The 23,212-nt window shown below is 46.1% G+C and overlaps 1 protein-coding gene across 2 annotated transcripts in view; it reads left to right on the top strand.

Annotated features, from left to right (window-relative positions):
• The window catches only part of ASTN1 (astrotactin 1), a 259,496-nt gene that overhangs the window by 109,425 nt on the left and 126,859 nt on the right, over window positions 1–23,212 (top strand). For both annotated transcript variants that reach the window (XR_010025831.1, XM_063134053.1), the window contains exons 4-8: window positions 535–681; window positions 4,523–4,630; window positions 12,237–12,386; window positions 16,500–16,667; window positions 17,834–17,918. Coding sequence is in view for 1 of the 2 variants with exons in the window: in XM_063134053.1 (XP_062990123.1) it covers window positions 535–681; window positions 4,523–4,630; window positions 12,237–12,386; window positions 16,500–16,667; window positions 17,834–17,918 (658 nt within the window). In the remaining variant the exon portion in view is untranslated. The remainder of the gene's footprint in view (window positions 1–534; window positions 682–4,522; window positions 4,631–12,236; window positions 12,387–16,499; window positions 16,668–17,833; window positions 17,919–23,212) is intronic.

Genomic DNA, 23,212 nt, shown 5'->3' with positions numbered 1-23,212 from the left:
AAGACCGAATATTACCGTATTTCTTCGATTCTAAGACACACTTCCCCCCCCATATAAACATCTCTAAAAACGGGGTGCATCTTAGAATCGTGGGTGCGTTTATTATTTCTTAGAATCAAAGCTTTTTTTCTGTTGGTGGTACTGAAATTAGTGTGCGTCTTACAATCGATGGCATCTTACAATCGAAGAAATACGGTAGTATTTTTAAAAAAACAACATGCAAAGCCAAACGACGGGCCTAACATGACACCTAGTTTATAATGTCACATCTAGTTTGACCATAACCAATGACAAATTTCAGCAGCAGTACCCTTCGCCCAACTTTCTCTGATAATATAAATGGCCATTTAACAGCGGCGGGATCTCACTCCTGTTGCTAGGTGGTCCACACCTAGAGATAATCCTAAAATTATTGCTTGGCTAGCTGGAAATGAAAACTCTCTCTTTCTTCCCTTCTCCCCCTTCTCTTTCCCTTTCTCCCTTTTTTTTTGTCTCTTTTTCTCAAAGTTTTTGCCTTAAATTCTTCCTGTTCAGGAAGTGACAATGCCAAGCTGTCCTTGATGAACAAGTACAAGGATAATATCATCGCCACCAGTCCTGTGGACTCCAACCACCAACAGGCTACACTGCTCTCTCATACGTCCAGTAGCCAACGCAAGCGGATCAATAACAAGTCACGAGGTACCACCTAGAGTTTCTTTCTGGATGGAGTGGCTGCAGATGGGAGCGATCAGAGTCATGGGTGGGCATCCTGAGAAGAGCTTTGCTGGAACAGATCAAAGGTCCATCTTGTCTCGTGGTTTCTAGCCAGAGGCTGCTGGAAAGCATGCTTGGTTTGGCTTGGTTTGCTTTGAAGGCCACAGCTCTCCCTGTTGTTTGTCCCTGGCACCTAGAATTCAGAGATATTTTATTCATTAATTTGCAACATGTGCATACTGCTCCACATCTAAAACAGATTCTGGGATGGTGAACCTAAGAGGTAAAATAGTAAAATGATTAAAAGAATTAAAACCACCATAGATTTGGAAGTTCTCTTTATCATGTTCTCCACGAATTTGTCTGCTCAATTTTGGAAGAATTCCCTCTTCGGGTTGGAGGAGGTTGATGGAGGGATCCTTCACTGTCCAGATGCTGTTTCTTTCTGAGAAATGATTGGGGATAAAATCTTCAAACTGGCACTATTAATTATTCCCAGAAGGAGCTTTGTGTAGGGCTATTGGTCTTCAGCAATGCCACAGTTTGCTCCCTACCACTTTCTGAAGGCAGGCAGGGAACACCAGCGTAAACCTCATGGTTAATGAAACCTCAGTCAGTGGTGCCACCTTTTTGTTCTAGGTAATGACACTGATGTAGCTCAAGTGAGACAAATTTCTTTAATGTACAGAGTAGAGAGTTGTTGTAGCATGGCGAATACTGCATTAAGTTTGGCTCTTGAGAGATGGACTTCAAAGCCCATCTTGGCCAAAAAGTAGCATTGAGCCAAAATGTGGGGTGGGGTAGTTTTGTGGAAATGTTCATCGAAATCAAAATGGGTTTCCCTCGACCCCTTCACTGCCTCCTGAGGCGTTTTGTCAGGGATCATTATAAAATGGCTGAGGAATTGTTTTTATCCTTAAAGCGATCTCCAATAGAGTGGCAGGGATTGTCCATGGGACCAGTACAGAAAGCATTGCCTACATTCCAATGGAGATCTTTATTTATTTATTTCTATTATATCTCACCTTTATTCCACAGAACTTAAGGCAGCATACATAGTTTTCTCAGGCAGTCTCCCATCCAGGCACTTAATCTACCCATAACTGCTTAGCGTTAGGAAGATGATTCAATCATATGCCTTCAGACAATGCCCTCTGTGATGTCAGCACATAGCTAAACCTGATTGGCAACTTAATGCTTTGATGCTATCATGTCCAATGCATAATCCCTGATTGGCTTGGGTCACTTGAGGAGGAATGAAATGGCAGGGGATGCCTGTATACGGCTGAGAGTAGCCCCCCAAATCACTATTATGAGGTGGAAAATCAAACCTGAAGAACATTCAGCTAAGCACTATCAAAGATTCCCCTAGTGGCCTTACGTAAGTCTTTATCTCCCAGCCTTGGTATCCCATCTCTAAAATAGGAATTACAGTGATCAACCTCATAAGGTTGTTTTGAAGATATGCAAAAAATGAATGCTTGGATAGCATTTTTTTAAAACTTTAAAACGTTTATGCTCTGGACTTCTTTTTCTGGATTAGCCAGCTCCCAGGATTTCCATTGCATTCTAATTTCTAGTGACACACCAAAAATGGAACTCAGGTTGGGGATATGCAGGTAGGGATTGGCTCGATTTTTCAGTGGGGGCAAAATCACACCTCAATTCTGGTAGTTATGGTCCTGTCTCCACTGATGAGGGGCCTGGGCTGTGTAGGCGGATTGCCGACATGCAAGTAGGCCTGCAGTATGCAGCTCTGTCCCCCCACCCCTCTTTCTCCATACACTTTGCCCAACATAGTGATGGACATTTCACTAGTGCAGCTGATGATGGGTGTTGTAGTCCAACTCGGGATCTATGAGAATTTAGTGTTTGCTTGCAAAAGCTGTGAACGTACCCTGTTTGAAGCCCTGAACATGATTGTGAGTGCAAATGTGTGTCCGCTGAAAACATTTGTAAAGTACCAAACATACGCTTGCTTTCAATTTCCACAACTTTCCCAGTTTGATTTACACAACTTTCCTAATTTGCACAGGTTTTCCCCCTTGACTGAATCAGACTGCTTTAGTCTATGGAGGAAAGTTAACGCAAATTTCCCATTAGATCACAGCTCGGTTTCTGTAGTTTTCCCATAGGGTTTGGATGAAACAATAGTCAATCCTGAGTTAATTGTCTACTCGATGGATGACTTATTTGCATGTCGTGTTGGGGTAGAATCATAGAATCATAAAATAGCAGAGTTGGAAGGGGCCTACAAGGCCATCAAGTCCAACCCCCTGCTCAATGCAGGAATCCACCCTAAAGCATCCCTGACAGATGGTTGTCCAGCTGCCTCTTGAAGGCCTCTAGTGTGGGAGAGCCCACAACCTCCTTAGGTAACTGATTCCATTGTCGTACTGCTCTAACAGTCAGGAAGTTTTTCCTGATGTCCAGCCGGAATCTGGCTTCCTTTAACTTGAGCCCGTTATTCCGTGTCCTGCACTCTGGGAGGATCGAGAAGAGATCCTGGCCCTCCTCTGTGTGACAACCTTTTAAGTATTTGAAGAGTGCTCTCATGTCTCCCCTCAATCTTCTCTTCTCCAGGCAATAGTACCCAACTATAGTACCCAACTATTGCTCTTGCTTACTATTGCTCTCACCCCCCACTCTTTGCCTTCCCCACAGAATGGCAGCGCAAATTCCCACTTTCCATACTGGAATGCAGGAGAGGCACCCACTCTTCCTCATTCTTTGTGCTGAAGGGGTGGGGGGGCTCTCCTGCATCTTTCTCCATGGCCTCCCAATGTGGAAAGTGCGAACCAGCACTGCCCTTCCGTGGGGAGGGTTGGAGAGATGCAGCATGTGGAGAAGGATCCTCTGACAGCATCTTCCTCCACCATCTTCCTAACCGCAAATGGAGAAGGATCCATGGCGGAGTGATAACATCCTGACTATCAGGATGATATCACTCTGCCACATCTCCATTCGCCATTTGGGGCTAGGGGCAGAGAGTGGAGGACACTATCAGAAGAGGGTGGGACGCAGGAGGATGCACTCCTTCTGCACCCAGCTCTCGGTTCGACTTTTGTGCATCTCAGGATGGCGCGAAGGAGAGAGTCTTCTCTTTTCTTTGCATGGTCCCGAGGTGCACAACTGGCGAAAGGAGAGTGGGACGCAGAAGGACGATGTCCTGCTGCGCCCTTCTGTTCACTGCAGAGTGCTGGCAACGGGGGATGCCAGGAACTCCTGCCCCACTGCTCAAGAGCAGCAGGAGTTCCATACCGCCCCACTCTCTGGGCGGTTCACAAAAGCTAAAAACAGTAAACATTAAAAGTATACAACATTTAAAAACTATCAGAGACATAAAAACAACAGTATAAAAAGAGCAGCATCCATTTAAAACAACAATTCTGGGGTCCATTAAAAAACAAACTTAGCGTTCAATGCCATTAAGTGCCTGGGAGAAGAGGAAAGTCTTGACCTGGCACCTGAAAGATAACAATGTTGGCGCCAAGTGAGCCTCATCACGGAGATCATTCCACAGTCGGGGGGGGGGCACCACCGAGAAGGCCCTCTCCCTTGTTGCCATCCTCCGAGCTTCCCTCGGAGTAGGGACTCGGAGGAGGACCTTAGATGTTGAGCGCAGTGTACGGGTAGGTTCATGTCGGGAGAGGCGTTCCATGTGTAGGCACCTAACCAAGTCCAATCTTTAATTTCTGTGGGGATCTTTTGTTCCATGGGACGTTAAAGCTTTATTATGAAGTTGTGCGATGGAGGCGGGAGTGGGACATGAGGAAATATTTATTGCTAATGCTAGCAACTATTTCTTCTCTGATTTTTAATGTAGCTGGCTCTGCATTTCTGAATCCTGAAGCGGATTCTGGGACAGAAGCGGACAATGATCCCCAGCTGACCTTTTACACAGACCCATCGCGGAGCCGGCGGCGAAGTAGAGGTATGTCGCAACAGCAGGGAAATAGCAAGCAGAGTAGGCAAGGATGACAAGGTGCAGTAGGGCTTGCAAGCCTGAGGCCCTTCAAGGCCAAGCTGTCCTAGTTGTGTGTTCATGACATGTCTGGCACTCTGCACATGCTTAGGGATCAGCGGTCACCCAGTTCCTGCTAAGGCCCTCTCTCTGGGGTCTTCTTCCACCTCCTCCTGAAGAAAGGGTGTTATGGTTGTGGCATATCTTTTCTCCCTGCCGGAGTGCCCCTGCCATCTTCATTTCCACAGGGGCTAGTGGTTGGGGCATCTTTTCCACTCTTTTCTGCATTCCACTCTCCGCCAAAATTCCATGGAACAGGATTTGGTGACTCATCCTTTTTCGTCAGTGCATGAGCGGAAAGGGTTTCTGCAAGGTAGAAAGTTTGAAAACCACTGCTCTAGATAAATATAGATGTGAAGTAAAAATAAATAAATCAGAATATAAAGCCTAAATTACTCGAAGCGCTCCTTTTAAGAAGGGCTCCCAACAGAGCCGACACAATCCATAATCTTTTCCAGACCGATAAACACATTTCTATGATAGATTTCTCTCTGCATGAGCTGTCTGGATGAGATCTCTGAAACCCAGGCCTGTCTCTTCTGCTCGCATGTTACGGATCCCTAAGGCACCTAACTCTGCAGTGTCAAGGAGGTGGTTGTCATGGAGAAACCAACCCGTGGAAAGGACTGGGTAGAGTGTAGATTGCGTATTTTAAGAGCGTGCTTCTCTCTTTGGACTGACATCTTTAAGGCCAGGCACTTGGCAGACTTTGTAGCAGGGTGGTTTGCCATTGCCTTCCCCAGTCGCAGATACCTTTCCCCCAGCTAGCTGGGTACTCATTTTACTGACCTCGGAAGGATGGAAGGCTGAGTCGACCTGAGCCGGCTGCCTGAGAACCAGCTTCCGCTGGGATCGAACTCAGGCCGTGGGGAGAGTTTTGGCTGCAGCAACTGCCGCTTACCACTCTGCGCCACAGAGGTCCTTACTCCCTGTGTAATGATGGTGGTTTGCATTTACCAAAAGTGAGAGCTGGTAGCCTGCACTCTGCTGTGCTGGGGTGCCACTGGTGCAACTGGACAGAGGGAGGTATAGGCAGCTTCGTGTTCACAACAGGGGTCAGGTGGCACAAGGAGGTCAATAGGGTTCATCCAGCCCTATATAGTCATAGACTCTGGGCTGCTTCTTCAGACTGGGTAGATTGAATGAAGGCTAACCTGCTCCTAGCTGCTCTCTGCTGGGCAGGGGGCAATTGTGAGATATTTCTCCAACTTACCTTGGCCATTGAATTTACCACCTAGGGCAGAGAGAGCTCATCCCTCTGGCAAGTATGCCACAAGTCAGGTCCAAAGTGTTAGATAGCAGTGCTCTAGTCTGCTGTAAAGTACAAAAACAACTGAGGGCTGCTTTTGTAATGCAGAGCTGACTAGAGTACTATCTAGTATTTTGGAGTGAGCTGTTCGGGTGAAAACTTTCTAGGAGTTTTGAGGGAAGTTAAAAGAATTTCAATATGCTTACAGTCATTTCTCGGGGGTGGTCTGCGAATTGCTGGGTTCAAGAGCCCTCAATGTCTCAGGCATACTATAAGAAGCAGGCCTTTGCACCTGGCCTTAAAAGATGGTCCTTTGGGGTAGTTTTGCATCTAATTTACCCACCCAGGACAGAGGTACGTTGCCATATGGAGGAGTCAGGCACATGTATAGGGTTGAGTCTATGCCCATGCTGAGCAAATGGTATCCCAACTTCCATGAATTCTGGTCTGGCTGATGGCTTGATAACTCTCAGAGCTGATGGGAATTGTAGTCCCAACAACTTCTGGAGGGCCACAGGTTCTCTACCCCTGATATAGAGCATTCATTTCCCCCTTTTAAGCAAAGGGATTTGTACCTTTGCATACATACCTGGCACATATACTCATGGAGCTGTTGATTAGAGTTGTCACTAAATTATCTAGCCAGAGATACAGTATAAGCACTTCTAAGGAATGACTCTGCCATCCCCCAAAGGTCCCCCTTTCTCTGCCTGTGGCTGACTCAATTCCATTCCATGACAACCAGAAACCTACTTTTGGAAAGACAAAGTAATACATGTAGATTACTAACGCAGGTTAATAAGCAGTTTCAAACGAGAAAGTGCCCTGAAGTACATAGCAAATCATAAGAGTTCACATCTTGCTGCCATAATGAGGATATTCGATAGTTTCTCCTTGTAGTAACTTTGCTACAGTCCACCTGATTTTCTACTGATATTGCTGAAAGCAGGAATATACATTTTGGGGTTTTTTTTGAGCAGGGCAAAAACTGATTGGATTCATTTGGCCCAGAAGGTGCCCCGCCCTTGTTGTGTGGAAGCTAGCTGTCGGTCCATCTGGACGCCAAGCTGCCTTTCAGGACTGGATCTGTTTGGGGGAAGAAGAAGGGATGATGCATAGCGCAACTTGCACAGCTTGTGTTGCGTAGGCAGAAAGCCAGTGTCTGTGCTCTTCGTTCCCAACAAGTGGTTATATTGAAGATGGCAAAACAAGGCCTTGGAAAACACCAAAGCAGTTTTAAGCTATCTCTGAAATTACCATCAAATTACCACTAATACGCCTCCCCCCCCCAGGTTAATATTTCAGCTGTTCTGAAAATAAGCAGTATGTGATATCCTTTTAAGTTACCACACTATCTCGTTCACATCTCTGCTTATGTAACCATTGTTGTGACATCTCGGGAGACCATGCACTAAATTTGGCCGAGCCTGAGTGTTAATGAAAGAGCCAACGAGGTATAGTGGCTACAATGTTTATTTATTTAAAATATTTATATCCCGCCCTATATCACTAAGATCTCAGGGCAGCGTACAGATAAAAACATACAGTATAAAACAATAAATATACACAGTTAAAAACAAATTAAACCATAATCCAAGTTAAAACAATATATAATTTAAAAGCAGTTAAAACAATGTGCCAGTGAGTTTAACCATCAAAGGCTTTGTTAAAAAGCCATGTTTTTACTTGGCGTCGAAATGCAAGCAATGTTGGCGCCAGTCGGGCCTCCAAGGGGAGGGCATTCCACAGTCGGGGTACCACCACAGAGAAAGCCCTCTCCCTTGTCCCATCATAACGTATATGTTGCATTGGTGGGATGCGGAGAAGGGCTCCTCCAACAGATCTAAGGTCTTGGGCAGGCATATATAAGGAGAGGCGCTCTCTCAAGTATCGAGGTCCCAAGCCGTTTAGGGCTTTAAATGTCATTACCTTGAATTCCGACCGGAAGCGTATAGGCAGCCAGTGCAGTTCCTTTAAAACCGGTGTTATGTGGGCTCTGTAAGATGTACCCATCAGCAGTCTAGCTGCTGCAGTTTGCACTAGCTGCAATTTCCGCGTCGTCTTCAAAGGCAGCCCCACGTAGAGTGCATTGCAGTAGTCTAATCAGGAAGTTACCAGCGCATGCACTACTGTGGCTAGGTTGTCCCTGTCCAGGAAAGGCCGTAGCTGGTGGATCAGCCGAAGCTGACCCAAAGTACTCTGGGCCACAGAATCCACCTGGGCCTCCAGTGACAATGATGGATCAAGGAGCTTATAATGTTGTGCTTATATGTGGAGAATCCCAGCTGAAATCTCCCCTCGGCTATAAGCTCATTGAAGGAGAGTGCAAAGGAGCGGGGGTGGGGTGGGCAGGCGCTAGTATTATTAATAGAATCAACGTACCATCTATCTACTCAGTGCTTTAAAATGAACAAACTTCAGAAAAGTCCCTTGGCAGGTTTACAGTTTAGCAGGGCAGCTTGTGGCTCTCCGGATATGTTGGCCTACAACTCCCATCACCATTAATTATTCTGGTTGAGGCTGGTGGAATTGTAAGCCAAAACATCTGGAGGGCTACAAGTTGCCCACTTCTGCAGTATACCAAGGCAGACAACAAGGAAAGAGAGGGAATAGAAAGATGCTACATCACCTGCCTGTGTAAAGAAGAATGAAATTCATCGTTGGACACTGCCTTGGCAGGCAGGGCTCCTTTCCTGAAAGGTGGCCAAGAAATATCTCCAACAAACAAACAAAATCAGAAAGAATTAGACACTGTCAATAACTATATAGGACGATGGTGTTAGAAACAGGTGAGAGAAAAAGAGTAAGTTTTAAAATGGCAATAGCATTTTTGGCAGTACGGCACAGCAAGAGAGAAAGCACCTAAGCCTAGAGGAGAGCACCCATAAACTAGAGTCAGAAGAACAAATGTTTTGAGGTGAACAAAGAGAAATCAGCGCACAGGTTTAAGGTGGCACAAAACCACGTAGAGGCTTCTAAGTCAGAAAGCGACACTTAAACTTCATACGAGATATAGCAGAAGCCAGTGATGGAATAATAACGAGGAGTGATGATAAAAAATAATAATGGATGGGCAGCATGAATCAACCGTGCAGAAGAATTAAGAACGGAGACTGGAGGAGCAAGGAGAGAATCGGGGAGAGCGATCAGTAAATGAGAACAAGCACGGTGCTTCAGGCATGATGGTGTGGCGCCTCCCTCTCCACAGCCAAAGGCAGCCCTCCACTCAGCCCTCCAGGAAGGTTCTTCTGGAGCCCTTTGACCAGGACGGGGTGCTATCAGTGTGCATGAGACTTCACGGTAACAAAAGCTAAAAAGACAGGGCCCGCTCGCACTGAAGGGCATCCCGTCTGCATGCTGAGTGTGGGAGAGACGTCTCAGCTGAGAGGCAAGGGTAAGAGGAGAGGGCAGGAATGGGAGAAGAAATATTACAACGGATGATGAACCTGAGCAGATGCAGCTACCAGAACTTGTGCTTTGCTTTGCTTGGGAACAAAGGTTAACGTGGGTTTTTTTGAGGAAGGATTTTACCCTCAGACTCATTTGCCTCACACTGGAATGCCAATGTGATAGATACATAAGCAAGGCCATCCATCAGCACAGATGCTGCCAGAGTGGCACAAGCTGTCAGCTAATTTTTTTAGAAGAAAAAAACTTTCCCCCATTTTCTTCGATACTTCGCCATTTTAATCGATTATTATTATTACTGTTAAAGCTACGTATTTTCTTCACAGAAGTTGCTACGAAAATGAGCCTCCAGACCATTGGCTAAAACGCATGCAGCCTCACATGGCCTGAGGCAGGGCGTAGAAGCTGCGAAGCCTCGGAGTTTGTCTAAGGCTTCAGGTTTCACCGCACTGCCCTTCCTGCGTATCTGAGCGTTGCTTCTGCCCTGCTGGGACGTCACGCCATCTGTCAGAGATAGTAGATGGCAGGATGCCTTGACGCCCAAGGGACCCGAATAGAGGCTGCCACTCAGGAGTGCATGTCTGAAGTGGGGGGAGAGCTAGTTTGGGGGGGGGAGTGGGCGGAGTGAAGCACTCTACAGAGTGTCATTAATTACCCTGGGGAGCCTGGCGTCTCTGCACTTGAGGGCTGGTAATGAGAGATGGTGCTGCTATTCACAGCCAAGGTTTAGGGTACAGTCTGTCAGCTGAAACTACTACTTCTGGAATTACGCAACCACATTCCTGAATCAACACAGACGAAGCAAAATGATAAGCAAGGCCTATGGATTAGGTGTCCTTCCCCCGCCGTCCCCCAAAGAGATTGACTGGGCACGGCCATGTCATTGGGAACTCCCTGGGTACATGCTTGGCTGTGCCCTTCTCTCCCTGTTCTACCCTGGCTCAATGTTTCCATGGCAGTGTTTGTGTGCACCTTTTTTCTCCCTCCACCCCCCCACCCCTCACCTCCAGGTTCTCCTCTGTGTTAACCTCCAGCACCCCATGCTTCAGGAGCGGCCTGGTCATTTCGCCACAGGCGGTGGAAGGCTGGGTTTCTTGTAGTCTCTGGAGTGTGGAAGGGACTCACTTGAAGCCCAGGAGGCAGATCACTGAGCAGCAAGACAAGACTCTGGGAGAATGGCAGCAGCACCTTCTGAGTAATAGGGTGGTGCTCGCTTGAACACCCCATCCTTGCTTGAACATGGGCTGTTGAATGCTGCTGCAGGATGAGCCTCCATAAAGCAGCTCTGGGGCACCTCTGGGACAACTGGATTGGCCCTGGTGCTGTCCCAGTCCAGACTCAGATATTAGGCAGCAGCTACGTGTGTGTTCTTCCCTACCTTGCTCAATAAATGTAGGTTAGTTTTTCAGTAACAATCTGTGCATCGTCTCTAAAGCCTGCACTTCTGATGGGACTGATTGGTAAAGGATCCCACCAACTGAGAGCTGGGGACCCCCCAACTCGCCATGGCATATGGCATAGGCGACACACTGACACATCTTAAATCTGACCATGTTGCATTCCCCAGAATCCCTTGCGCCAGTGTCGAATGTGCTTCTATTTCAGATGGGGCCTGCCTAGTTCAGAGAGTGTGGAACCTCTGTCCTTTGACCGGGCAAGGATCTCTGAGGCATTCTGCTCCCACACATCCGTCAGTGGCTGTGCCTCGGTTCCTCTTGTTGGTTATGGGTCTGTCTTGGGCCAAGTTTCCCGAGGGGCTCCCAAAAACTGGGCCCTCACATTGTAGTAAGATAGGCTGAGTGGAGAACTATTTCATAGCAGGAGAGACTTTAAGCTTTCATTTGTCAGTGATTTTGGTGTGGGTGTTTTAAATTTAGACGTAAGACAACTAAGAGGCTTAGAGACCATGAAGCTATGTTGTAAGCAAGGAAGTCCTCTTCAAATTTTGCTTCTGCCATGAACTCAAGAGGTGGCCTCAGGCAAGCCACTATCTCTGAGCTTCAAGTGCAATATGGAAGCAATACTGACATTTTACAGGGTTTTTGTAAAGATCACTGAAATAATGCACGTGAAGCACTTTCAACACTATTCAAAGAACTGTTTTTTATTGCTATGTTACAACTTGGACAGGGTAAAGAGCTGTACGCTCATGAGTAGTTATGGAATTTAAATAAGGTTCTGTTATTTCCCTTGAACTTTTATATTGTATTTTACATTATGGTTTTATACTGTTGTTTTATACTTTGAATGATTTTAATTCTTGTGAACCACCCAGAGAGCTCCGGCTATTGGGCGGTATAGAAATGTAATAAATAAATAAATAAATAAATAAATAAATAAATAATATATGAACTAGGTGAAAATACTCAGTGAAGGCTGGATTCTTCCATGTTTGAGCCCCATCACACGATGCACTGTGTTTTGCCTCAAGCCAGTTCTGATCAAAACTGGAATGCGTACAATGCAATCCTACGCATATCTACTCAGAAGTAAGTCCCATTGAGCTCAGTGTGGCTTGCTCCAAGGTGAGTTGGTATAGGATTACAGCCTTAATCACAGTAAACACATCCACAAATTTGGATTTATGGATGACATTTTTATTCTTTGAATGGGGGCCAGGCATAGGGAATGACAAGGTAGAATAATTAAAATATTGTCATCCACCTTGAGCTCTTGGGATGAGGTGGGCTATAGGTCCAATAAATGAAGGAAATGTATGTTAATTACTTGCAACTTTTATTAGCCATGTTCCTCAGGCTAATTGTCTGTGTTTCATTGATCTAGTGATCTCCATGTTACGGCTTTTGATCCACCCTTCCATGACTTTCTCTTGAATTCTCCTTTACTTTTCCATTTCAGTGGGTTCACCAAGGAGTCCAGTAAGCAAGACTACCCTGACGCTTATTAGCATCACCAGCTGCGTCATTGGCCTGGTCTGTGCCTCCCACGTGAACTGCCCACTTGTGGTCAAGATAACACTGCATGTTCCAGAGCACCTTATTGCTGACGGTGAGCCAACACTCTACCTGCCATCGCACTGCCCTATGACGTTGGTGTCTCCTCATAGAGCAAATTGGTCTACTTGATACCTGCTTCCTGTGCATCAGTCAGCCAGGACAGAGAAGCAGCAAGCAGTTTTGACTGGGGCTCTACACTTTCCACTTAACCATTTGGCTGGAATGTCTAGAAGACCTGCACCTTCTGCCCGCAAAGCTGTTGGCTACCTACCCCATCTCATCATTGTGGTATATAGAATAACAGAGGGGCAGAGACAAGTTATAGTTTAATGGGGTAATTATAAATATAATTCATGCAGCTTGCAGAAGCGCATCCATGGACAAGTCCCAGCTGTGGCTTTCAGGCTGTGAACGGAATCCTCCATGCTATCTCCTTTGCAGGGGAGGAAAGCTTTGATTTGTAGTCAGGGTCCTCGCCACCTAGGCCTGGTGGACACTGATGATGGCACTGGTGTGGTGCGTGGCAAAATCCAAGAGATTGATTTGGTTCCATCCCAGGCTGCCTCTTAATTGTGTGGGCCAAAACCATCTGGGAAATTCATCTAGTCCTTTCAGTTTATTTCCAGAGTGGATTGAGAAGGGTCCACCCATCTAAAGAGCAAAAAGGGTGAAATCTAGGCATGTGATGTGTCATTCTCCCCCTCCCCCTCTTAACAGTTTTTGTGTTTGGGAAAAGTAAGGCTTAACAGTGGCAGCCAGGAGCTTAATAGTAAATAAATAAATAAATAAATAAATAAATAAATAAAATATTAAATAGTCCTGTAGGACTAGTCAAGCTCCTGGCTGCTACTGTTAATTGCATCTACTCTTCCGATATACTCACACAGATCTTAGTTGGTGCCTGTCAGACTTAATGAGAGGATCCCTGACCCCGGTTCAAGGTGCTCTGGGAGGATGAGGGCAGAGGAGAAGAAGGCTGAGTTCCACGAGGCTGTGGGAAACTCCACCCAGCCATGGCCTCTGACCCTTGAGTGCCAACGCACATCCATTCTGAGCAAACGGGTTGAACTGATGAGACACACGACAAATAGATGGCACAGAGAGCCATGAATGAAGTTTAGGTGGAGCATTTCAAGGTCACTGGGTGGCCTTGGGCAAGTCTTCATTTTTCAGCCTGAGCTACCTCATAGGTGATGATAAAAAGGGTTAAGCTCCATGTGTTGCATCCTGAATACCTTGGCAGAAGGGTGGGTTTTAAAGAAAATACCTATCTGCCTGCCTGCGTGCCTATGGGGTGTGTGTGTGTGTGTGTGTGTGTGTGTATGTGTGTGTGTATGTATGTATGTATATATATATATAATAATGGTGTAAGTTATAGTGACTTAGAACCTGAGCTATGAACCAGTAGGTTCCTGGCTGAAATTTTGCCTCCACCATAATCTCATTAAATCAGCCTTCCCTAACCTGGTACTTTCCAAATATGGAGGGCTGCAACTCTCATGACCGTGCTAGCTGAGAATGATGGGAGTGGCAGTCCCAGCACATCTGGAGGGCACCAATAGGAGAAGACTGCATTAGATGTTCTTAGATGAGACTCTCATTCTCAGCCCCACCATCACCTGCTGACCTACCTTACATAGTTGTTGTAAGGATTGCTGAGATAAGATATGTGAAGCACTTTGAACACTCTAAAACAGTGGTCTTCAACTGGTCCAGACCTGAAACCACCTTGGACTCCCAGCCTGCAACATGAGACCCACTTTCACAATTTCAAAATTGCCCAACGGGGCAGCAACAGCTTTGCCATGACCCACCTGGGCTGACTTTGCAACCCAGCAGTTGAAGACTACTGCTCTGAAATGCAATAGAAAATGCTAGCAACCATTACCCAGGAGCTCTGCACTCTGCAGAATTTGCCGCTGTCTCTGTCTATATGGAAGAGGAAAGGACGCTCTCGTGCAAGCACTTGAGCCATTACTGACTCCTAGAGGGACGCCTGCTTTCGCTGACGTTTTCTTGGCAGACTTTGTAGCGGGGTGGTTTGCTGTTGCCTTCCCCAGTCGCAGTTACCTCTCCCCCCAGCTAGCTGGGTACTCATTTTACCAGCCTTGGAAGTATGGAAGGCTGAGTCGACCTGAGCCGGCTGCCTGAGAACCAGCTTCTGCTGGGATCAAACTCAGGCCCTGGGGAGAGTTTCGGCTGCAGTAACTGCTGCTTACCACTTTGCACTACACGAGGCTCTATATGAGGCCCCTTTAATATCCTTTATAGCCCACTTTGTGGTCTTAGTTCTGAAATGCCAATAGCTTGTTCTGTAGGAGCAGGAGAATAGAAACTTCAGATTTGAAAGCCCAGCCTGCCTTTGTGCTGAGAAGCTTGCAGTGAAGAGAATATGGCTTATGGCCATAGACTCCCATGTTCCTTTTTAAGTGTTGGCTCCAGCTTCCCAAAGTGTAGAAACAAATGCGCTCTTGTGAAAATGTTGAGATAGGAACCCATGACTTTGCCAAGCCTAGGCCCCCTCACCTTCTGTACGCAGAAGAGAGAGAGAGAGAGAGCGTGCACGTGATAGCACATGTCACATTTAAGTTACCTTGTCTATGAATACCCGGCAAGGGTTTTAGCTTAGGACTGAATGTTCTTCCAATAATAAAATAAATCCCTTCCCATAGAAAACTGGATGTCGGCTAGAAAGTTAGGGTAGCACTCTTCTCCTAGACATACTGCTTTTCTGTGTGCCAGATATTATTTTGTATGGAGATACGTTCAGTCACATGAACCCTTACTGGCACTCTGAAGTGGGACACTCAAAACACAGGTTTACCGTTTTTGCGCAACCTCGGCCAATGGGGAGGAACTGGATTTTACAGGCCAACAATTCAGCTGGCTGAAGGCTGCCCAGAGTGGCAAAGCGTGCATCATCAGATTTATACAGCAAATGACACTGGTTTGAGAGAGGAAATCATTATTCCTCTTAGTGGGAGATTTTAGATTTGAACAGATTTGGAGAAAACCTGTCCACTGCTGCGATGACTTCCATAGTAACAAATTTACTTTTTTTTTAGTTTGTTGAAGCTCTCTCTCTCTTTCTTCCTGTTTTTCCAGATCTGCTTTGCTTTAACCTTTCCTACATACAATCATAGGAACTGCTTTCTCCTATTCATTTCTAAAATGGTAGGCTATGTCTTGGCCAAGGCATCGTACAGAGGAAGGGAATACAAGATTTCATAAGCACTCAACTACACCCAGGGCTGGCGCTACCATAGAGGCCACTCAGGCGGCCGCCTAGAGCGCCAAGGTAAGGGGGCGCTGAACGCCGCACCCAGAAGCTGCTCTCCCACAGTGGCTCTGAGAGGGCAGCTTCCAGTTACGACATTTCGAAGCTGCCCGCCTGCCGCCCGCCGTCCCAGCATCCTGGCTTCGCTTCGGCTGGGCGCCCACCCAGCCAAAGTGAAGCTACGCCCGCCCCCCTACTCCAGCGTCCTGGCTTCGCTTCGGCTGTGTGGGCGAGATGGCGCCGCATGCCCAGGTATGCTGGGGTGGGTGTGGGTGGGTGAAAGCAGCTCACCTGCTTAAGGCGCAAAATAGTCTGGCACCGGCCCTGACTTCACCTGTATGGTGGGATGGAAGGAGTAACTCCAAATCCCCCAAGCAACCACCTGTTCTCTAATTCCCCTGGAATGCTCCAAAGACTAGAGCTTCAAAACATGGTCACTGGGAAGTGTGAATCCTGCACTGGAAGAGATACTTCTAGGGCTATTTCCAGAAGACATTACATGGTAAATCCACTAGGTGTGCAAATGCATTCTGGTTTTGTTTTTGCTCGATCAGAGCAATCCACAGTTATTTGAGAAGAAATTGTGGACTTGGAAGTTATTTGAGAGGGATATTCTTAGGGTGTTTTCACCCATGACTCTTAAAGTGATTGTTCAGCCTACATTAGACAGGATGCTCATGCACATTACAAATCTCATTTGCTTTGTCTTTGGCATTAACAATGATCAGATATTCACTTAAATAGTAAGGTGAGTGACCAGGATGGGGTGCGTTGGGGCGGGGGGAGCAGTCAGCTCAGAGGAGATTTAGACCTCGCACATGAAAGCACCCCTCATGACAGTCTCTCAAAATGTGACATCCCCCCCCCCAATTTCTGTGTCTCTTGTAGGGAGCCGCTTTATCTTGCTAGAGGGCAGCCAGTTAGATGCCAGTGACTGGTTAAACCCTGCCCAGGTGGTTCTCTTCTCCCAGCAAAACTCCAGTGGGCCCTGGGCCTTGGACTTGTGCTCCCGCCGGCTTCTTGACCCCTGCGAACATGAGTGTGACCCTGAAACTGGTAGGTGGGTGCAAAGTGAACATCGGCATATATTAGGTGGGTTGAGGGAGTTCGTCTCTGCATATATGACTGAGTGAATTGGGAGAATTCAGGCTGTGAAACAAACTTTGGTTTTAAAGTCCTGTTTAGACAGGCAAGTTCTCCCTGATTCCCTCTAGGTGGCAACAGCAAATCATGAAGCTACCATAGACACATGAAGCTACCTTAGACTAAATCTTATCATTCATCCTTTCAGCCCAGTACTTACTTTGCTTGGTAGTAGTCCCTATCCTTTGGTCTCCAGGCAGAAGGTCCAGAGATATTTAACTGGAGACGGCAGGGACTGAGCCTCAGACTTTATATACGCAAAGTATGTGCATGGTTAGGAGGAGATCCTTGAGACCTGGTTTTGGGTTTTTTAAAACTTTCTGAGTGCTGTCAGGCTCCACTCTTGGCTTTGACCGGCACCACCCATGTGCTCCCAGGTTCCACGCCCCGAGTTGAAGAGCTGAGCCTCAGGAGACCCTGGGGTTGACCCTACCGTCTTCTGCATCCCCTGCATGTTTCTTGACCCCTGTTCTCAGACCTTTGGGGCTTCTAAATGTATTTTGCCTCTCTCCCATTATCCTTGCATCCACTCACATGCGCACAACCTGCTTCTTTGTGCAAAGATCTGTGGATTTGGGGCAATTAATCCAGCATTGGCAGTAGAAAAGGGAAGAGAACAAGGCTAACCCTTGCTAACCTTATGCAGGTGTCCGACTGCTTGTATGGAGGGATGCTGAGGAAGGGCTTACATGCACACCTCTGTCTGCCTCTGAAGTTTAGCCCTACATGCAAGCAGGCAAAAGCCTCCATAGGGCTAATATGGAGCATTCTCCCCCAATTTGGCGCCTTCCCAATTTGTTAGACTACAGCTCCCATTACCCCCAAGCCAACATGGCTGCTGATGAGAGTTGTAGTCAATCACATCTGGAGGGTGCCAGGTTGGAGGAGGCTGCTGTAGACTTCTGTGAAAGTATTATGCCGCTGGCGGCTTTATTTCTGGTTCCTCTCCTAATAAGTCCTGACACGGCATTTGTCTTTTCTCACTGCTGATGCCCACCACAAACACCAGGTTTCTTTCATGGGTGGCCCCAACGCCCCTTTCATAATATTCCTATTCTTGTTTGTTTTTCCCCTTCTAGGCGAATGCCTTTGCTATGAAGGTTACATGAAGGATCCAGTGCACAAGCACCTTTGCATCAGGAATGAATGGGGCACAAACCAAGGGTAGGTGCTTTTGACAGGTCTCCAGTATTGCCTTTTGGCCCTGGTGCGAACGACACTGTCCTTTACGTCAAGGACCTGGCCAGCAGGCGAGACGGCACAGAGCGTGCTTGGAAGGAGGGGTCCGGCGAGGTTTCTTCTGTTGTTTCAGCTACCATGGGCAGAAAGCCGCTAAGTGGTCCATAGCTAGGGAGGCAGCCCATGGAGCATGGCAGGGATCCAGTGAAGGTTGGCAAAGTCAGAGAGCTGCGACAGGGAAGCCAAGGGAAGCTGGAAAGTACCCGCAGTGTTCTCAGCCAGAGGCAGACTTAAGCCAGCCATTTTGAGCGAGAGGTCTGGTTGAGGCTAGAGGGTCCGCTCCTACATAGCTCCAGGGCTCTGAAAAGGTGTGGTTTCTAAAAGGGGAGGGATGAGACCCATGCCCACCACCATGTTCTTATCAGCCCTAAGAGCCTGAGATAGGGTTGCGTGGTGGTGAAGGGGAGAGGAATTCTGCATGTGCTCAGAGTCACCAGATTCTATTATTATCTTCACATATTTCAGGACTCAAAATTTGTACCAAAATAAGATTCTAGGGCTTCTTTGGGTGAAAGGCACAGATGAGAACATGCTTTGTCCTTTATGGAGCTACAAGTCTTCAGAGTTAGTAGGCTCAGTATTATAATGTAATCCTGATTATGGAATTGCTATGAAACTGGATCCAGTTGTGTAACGATCTCACTTTCTGTGTGCAAGGTAGGAATCTGTTGCGAGCGCGCTAGTGAATCTGTAAAACTCTTCCGTCTACTGAATGAATAGATTCCAAGGAACTATCAGTCTGAGCATCCATGGTTGTAGGGCAGCTGGAGAATTTAAAGGCAAATGTGTGATTTCTGCTTTTATTGGCTTAGTTCTCTCTCTATGTATGTGAGGGAGGGAGTGGAGAAAGAGAGAGAGAGAGAGGGACCACACTGCCCCCTAGCTTTCAGTGGCAGCTTCTAAAGACTACAAATGTGTAAAAGCATCTGTGAAGCTCTTCAGGCCCTAGGAATGATAGGTCATTTGCTAGAAATTGCATATTTGCCTTAAAATCCATAAAAACAACAAGAGATCTCTCTCTGTGTGTGTGTGTGTGTGTCCACTACATGTCAGATCACTTTTTTGCAAAGCACCCAAAGCTGTGTATATGTGTGTGTATCATCATCGTCAAAAATAATTAACTGTAAAAAGCATTTTTATTTAAGAAATACAAAATATGAACATCATTTAACAACAACAAGAGAGCCAGTGTGGTGTAGTGGTTAGAGTGTTGGACTGGAAGTTGGGAGATCCGGGTTCTATTCTCCACTTGGCCGTGGAAACCCACTGGGTGACTTTGGGCCAGTCACAGACTCTCAGCCCAGCCTACCTTAAAGGATTGTAGTTGTGAGGATAAAAATGGAGAGGAAGATTATGTTCACCGCCTTGGGTTCCTTGAAGGGAAAAAGGCAGGATATAAAAGCAATAAATAAAAAATAAAAACAATCATAGTTCAGTCTTTAAATCAGTGACTTATAGAGCCCCAGCATATAGAGAAGAAGCCCCCCAAAAGTGAGGCATAAGTGACTGCCCCACACCTTGTTCCTCTTGGCCAGACTTTTCTCCTGCTTGTTGTGGAGAAAGCTGAGCCCTGAGGGACCGTTGAAGGAGCAGGGAGGAGGTAGGAGGTGCTGTGATTGCACACTTCTCCTTGTACCGTTTCAAGGTACAGGCAGGGTCTGGAAGGGGCCGTAGCACAGTGCTAGAGCACATCCTTTGCATGTACAAGGTCCCTGGTTCAGAGTAGTGGGCTATATGAACTGGTAGCTTGAGTCATTGTAAGACAACCGTATATATCCAGCCATGCCAGCTTAAGAAAACAGAAACTGAGGTTCTTCAGGTGAGGCTTTAAAAAGACAGAGAACTTAGTTGGCAGTGAATACAGATCAAAGACAATGTGGGGGAAACAAGGGCAGAACTACACCTTTCCTGGGCTTGGGCTGTTCATAGAGAAATTTAAAAATCCTCAAAAGGAAACAGAATTTCCCCATGGAAACAAAGAGGTAGAAGGTCAGCCTGCTTTCCTCCCAACAAATGACTGTGTGCCCATCTTGTATTAGTTGGACCCAGGACTGGATGAAGGCCATGGTGGGGTCCCAGGCTAGCAGGCTGTAGTGGACGCCTTACTCCACCCCAGCTTTGAAGTCTCACACATAACATTTGGGCATATGAATGCAACTTGCACACATACACATACGGTCAAAGAAAGCTGTTGCGTGCAACCACGAAGGGTGAAAAGATTACTACACGTCTTAGTAGAATGTCACCTTCTGTGCTTTCCGGGAAGCAATAGGCTTTAAAGTGGTCCTCTGGAGCACCGGGGACGATGGCCGCATCACATGGCTTCCCTGGTCTCACCCCTGACATCCACATGAACATGATTGTGTTCATAATCATAAGGGAAGCTGAGAGAACTGGTGGATGCACCTTGAGACGATGGGCCCTGTGTTGCAGCCCCTGTGTTGCAGCCCATGCCTTGGTTGTAGCCCCATCTTCCATGGGGCTTAGCATGGGTTTTTCTTAAAATATGTTGTGGGACTTTAAACCTACATGGATTAAAAGTCTCACTTTCACTTTGTATTCTCGATTACCAATAATCACACGTTCACGTTAATAGTACGATCTACACCTCATATGCTTCTTTAAAAACGTCCTAAAATTAAGGTCCAAACTACATATTGCAATGGAGCTACATGTAAGGTTAGCCTGTCACTTGCTTCTCCGTGCAAAGCATCTTCAGGGGAGGGGGTGCTTTGCAGTGGAAAAGCAGTGCAGAGAGGGGACATTTAAACGACCCCTGCCTGGTCCTTTTTCTTAAGCACTCCAGCCTCCAACTGCTTTTACGTCAGGTAGGGTTCTGGACTACGTTAATCTCACAAAAATAAATCTGCAACTCCGAGTGGGTGAAAAAGCAGCTGGGGAGAGGAAGGTTTGTGTGTGTGGGGGAAGCCATAGGTAAAGCAAAGATTAAGCTTTCACTCTCCTGGCTTCTATATTGCCAGTTTGCTGCTCCTGGATGCTTTGCTGTGTAGTAGTGGCCATCAGGCCACCATTACTAGGCTCAGCTGAAAATTCTCCATAAAAAGACCACCAGGGTGGCAACACCCTCCATGTATCAAGTTATTATCCCATGAGTTACGATATGCACGGCAGACATGTGTACTTGTTAATAAGTTTGTATAAAATGTGGATGTGGAGGCTGGTCTTCTATTTTTTTCTCAGTGGTTTAACACTATACCTTCTATATAAGGCATACTATATATAGATCTGATTCTGTACAAGAGTTATTTTTTATTATAATATTTTCTATGGGTACAATCCAATCAAAGTTAAACATATTGCAATCCAAGTGGGCTTAATGGAAGAATCAAGCACATATATACGCCCCACACACTCAACTGAATGTGTCCTATGAATACTTAACTTTGGAAGGGTTGTATCATCTGTATTTTGTACTTTGATATTGTGTGTTTGAAGCGGTACATTTATATTTGAAGGGGTTTTTGTGTCTGTGCTGTGTGTATTATTTATGCGTTCCTATTTGTGGGGAGTGTTTGTTTGGTTTTTTGCGGTTTGTACTTTAGATCTCTGAAGTGCACTTTTGATCTGTTAGATCCTTTCCAACCCATCACTTTTGTTAAAAAAGAAGAAGAAGAAAAAGCTCCTTGCTCCCAGAACTGCAGTACTAATAGGAGAGTCCAAGAGCTGACTAAGTGTGTGGAAAATTGCTTGAATTAGAACCTAATCATTGTGATGGGCTGTGTGATAAGGAGAAAAGAGTTCTAGCCTGCTGGCGTACATAAGAATGCTAAGTACGGATTAATTATCTCTTCTCACCCTTCAGCTGTGCTATCATAATCACAATCATGGTGGCTAAAGAATGTCGAAAGAGGGCTGAATTGTATCCTCCCCCAACCTGCAAACTTTGGTGCAGGTTTATGGCTTATGCTGGGATTCTAATCCATGTTAATTAATGGGAGTAGCAGACCAGCAAGTTTAATTAAATTAACATGCAGTGTAGTGTGCTTGCGTATGTGAAGTTAGCCAAGCTCCATAACATTGTGCAGCTGTAGCTGAATCCCATGTGCGTCCTCCTGACAGATGTACACATGACATGGCTTTGGAAGTGTTGCCAATGGTTTGAAGTTGATTTCAGATCCTGGGTTGTTTGGAACCTAGAAACTATAGTTCCCTAATTTGAATATAGTGAGAAACTATAACTAATTGAGGAAGTGTTGATTCATGACACGTTGAGAAGTGGGAGAAAGGCTGGTATGACAATGGAGCACTTAGGCACAAAGCTTGTGCATATATTGACTTAAAAAGTTGACATATGTATGTCATAATGACAGAAGAACCATGCTGGATCTGACCAAGAGTCTATCCAGTCCAGCAGTCCGTTCACACAGTGGCCAACCAGTTGTCGACCAGAGACCCACAAGCAGGACACGGTGCAACAGCACCCTCCCATCCATGTTCCCCAGCAACTGGTGCATATTGGTTTACTGCCTCTGATACTGAAGGTAGCATATAGCCATTAGGGCTAGTAGCCGTTGTTAGCCTTCTCCAGGAATTTATCCAACCGCCCACCCACCCCTTTAAAGCCATCCAAATTGGTGGGCGTCACTACATCTTGTGGTAGCGAATTCCATAGTTTAACTATGCGCTGTGTGAAGAAGTTTTAACTGTGATGAATCTCCCACCATATTGGGAGACTGTTTACAACACTCAGATCACAACTGATGTTGCTGGGAAATTGCAGTAAGGTCGTTGATTGATCAGATTCAAATGCCCACTACATTTTGCTCTCATTAGTATATCCTTGCAAACTTAAGGGCTAGAAACTTGATTAAAAAGAAAAAGAAAGAAAGAAAATAGAATTTTTTAGTAAGCTAAACTCTGTGCCTACTGCTATATCCTGCACTTTTTCTGTGCTCCCATGGAATTGCAGAATGCAAACAGCAGCACAGCTTAATTCTACACTTCATTTGCTTTGAAGTGAATCTCAGAGTTCAATGAGGCATTGCCCCAAGAGAGAGAGAGAGAGAGCTCCTAGACTGCAGACACAGCCATGCCTTATTTCCCCATATTGCAGAAGCCGTTATAAGAGCATGTAAACTCCAAAGGACTACAGAAATTTCTGTTCATGGGGCAAGAAATCACCTTTTAAAATGAAAGCGTAGATTGAACTTGCCCTTTGTGGTAAAACACTATAATCGGGCATCTTTACTTTTGAAATG

Source organism: Elgaria multicarinata, chromosome 1, assembly GCF_023053635.1.
Source record: "Elgaria multicarinata webbii isolate HBS135686 ecotype San Diego chromosome 1, rElgMul1.1.pri, whole genome shotgun sequence".
NCBI classification, from domain to species: Eukaryota; Metazoa; Chordata; class Lepidosauria; order Squamata; family Anguidae; genus Elgaria; species Elgaria multicarinata.
Note: the sequence above shows the minus strand (reverse complement) of the source record. Positions and strands in the feature narration are given on the sequence as shown.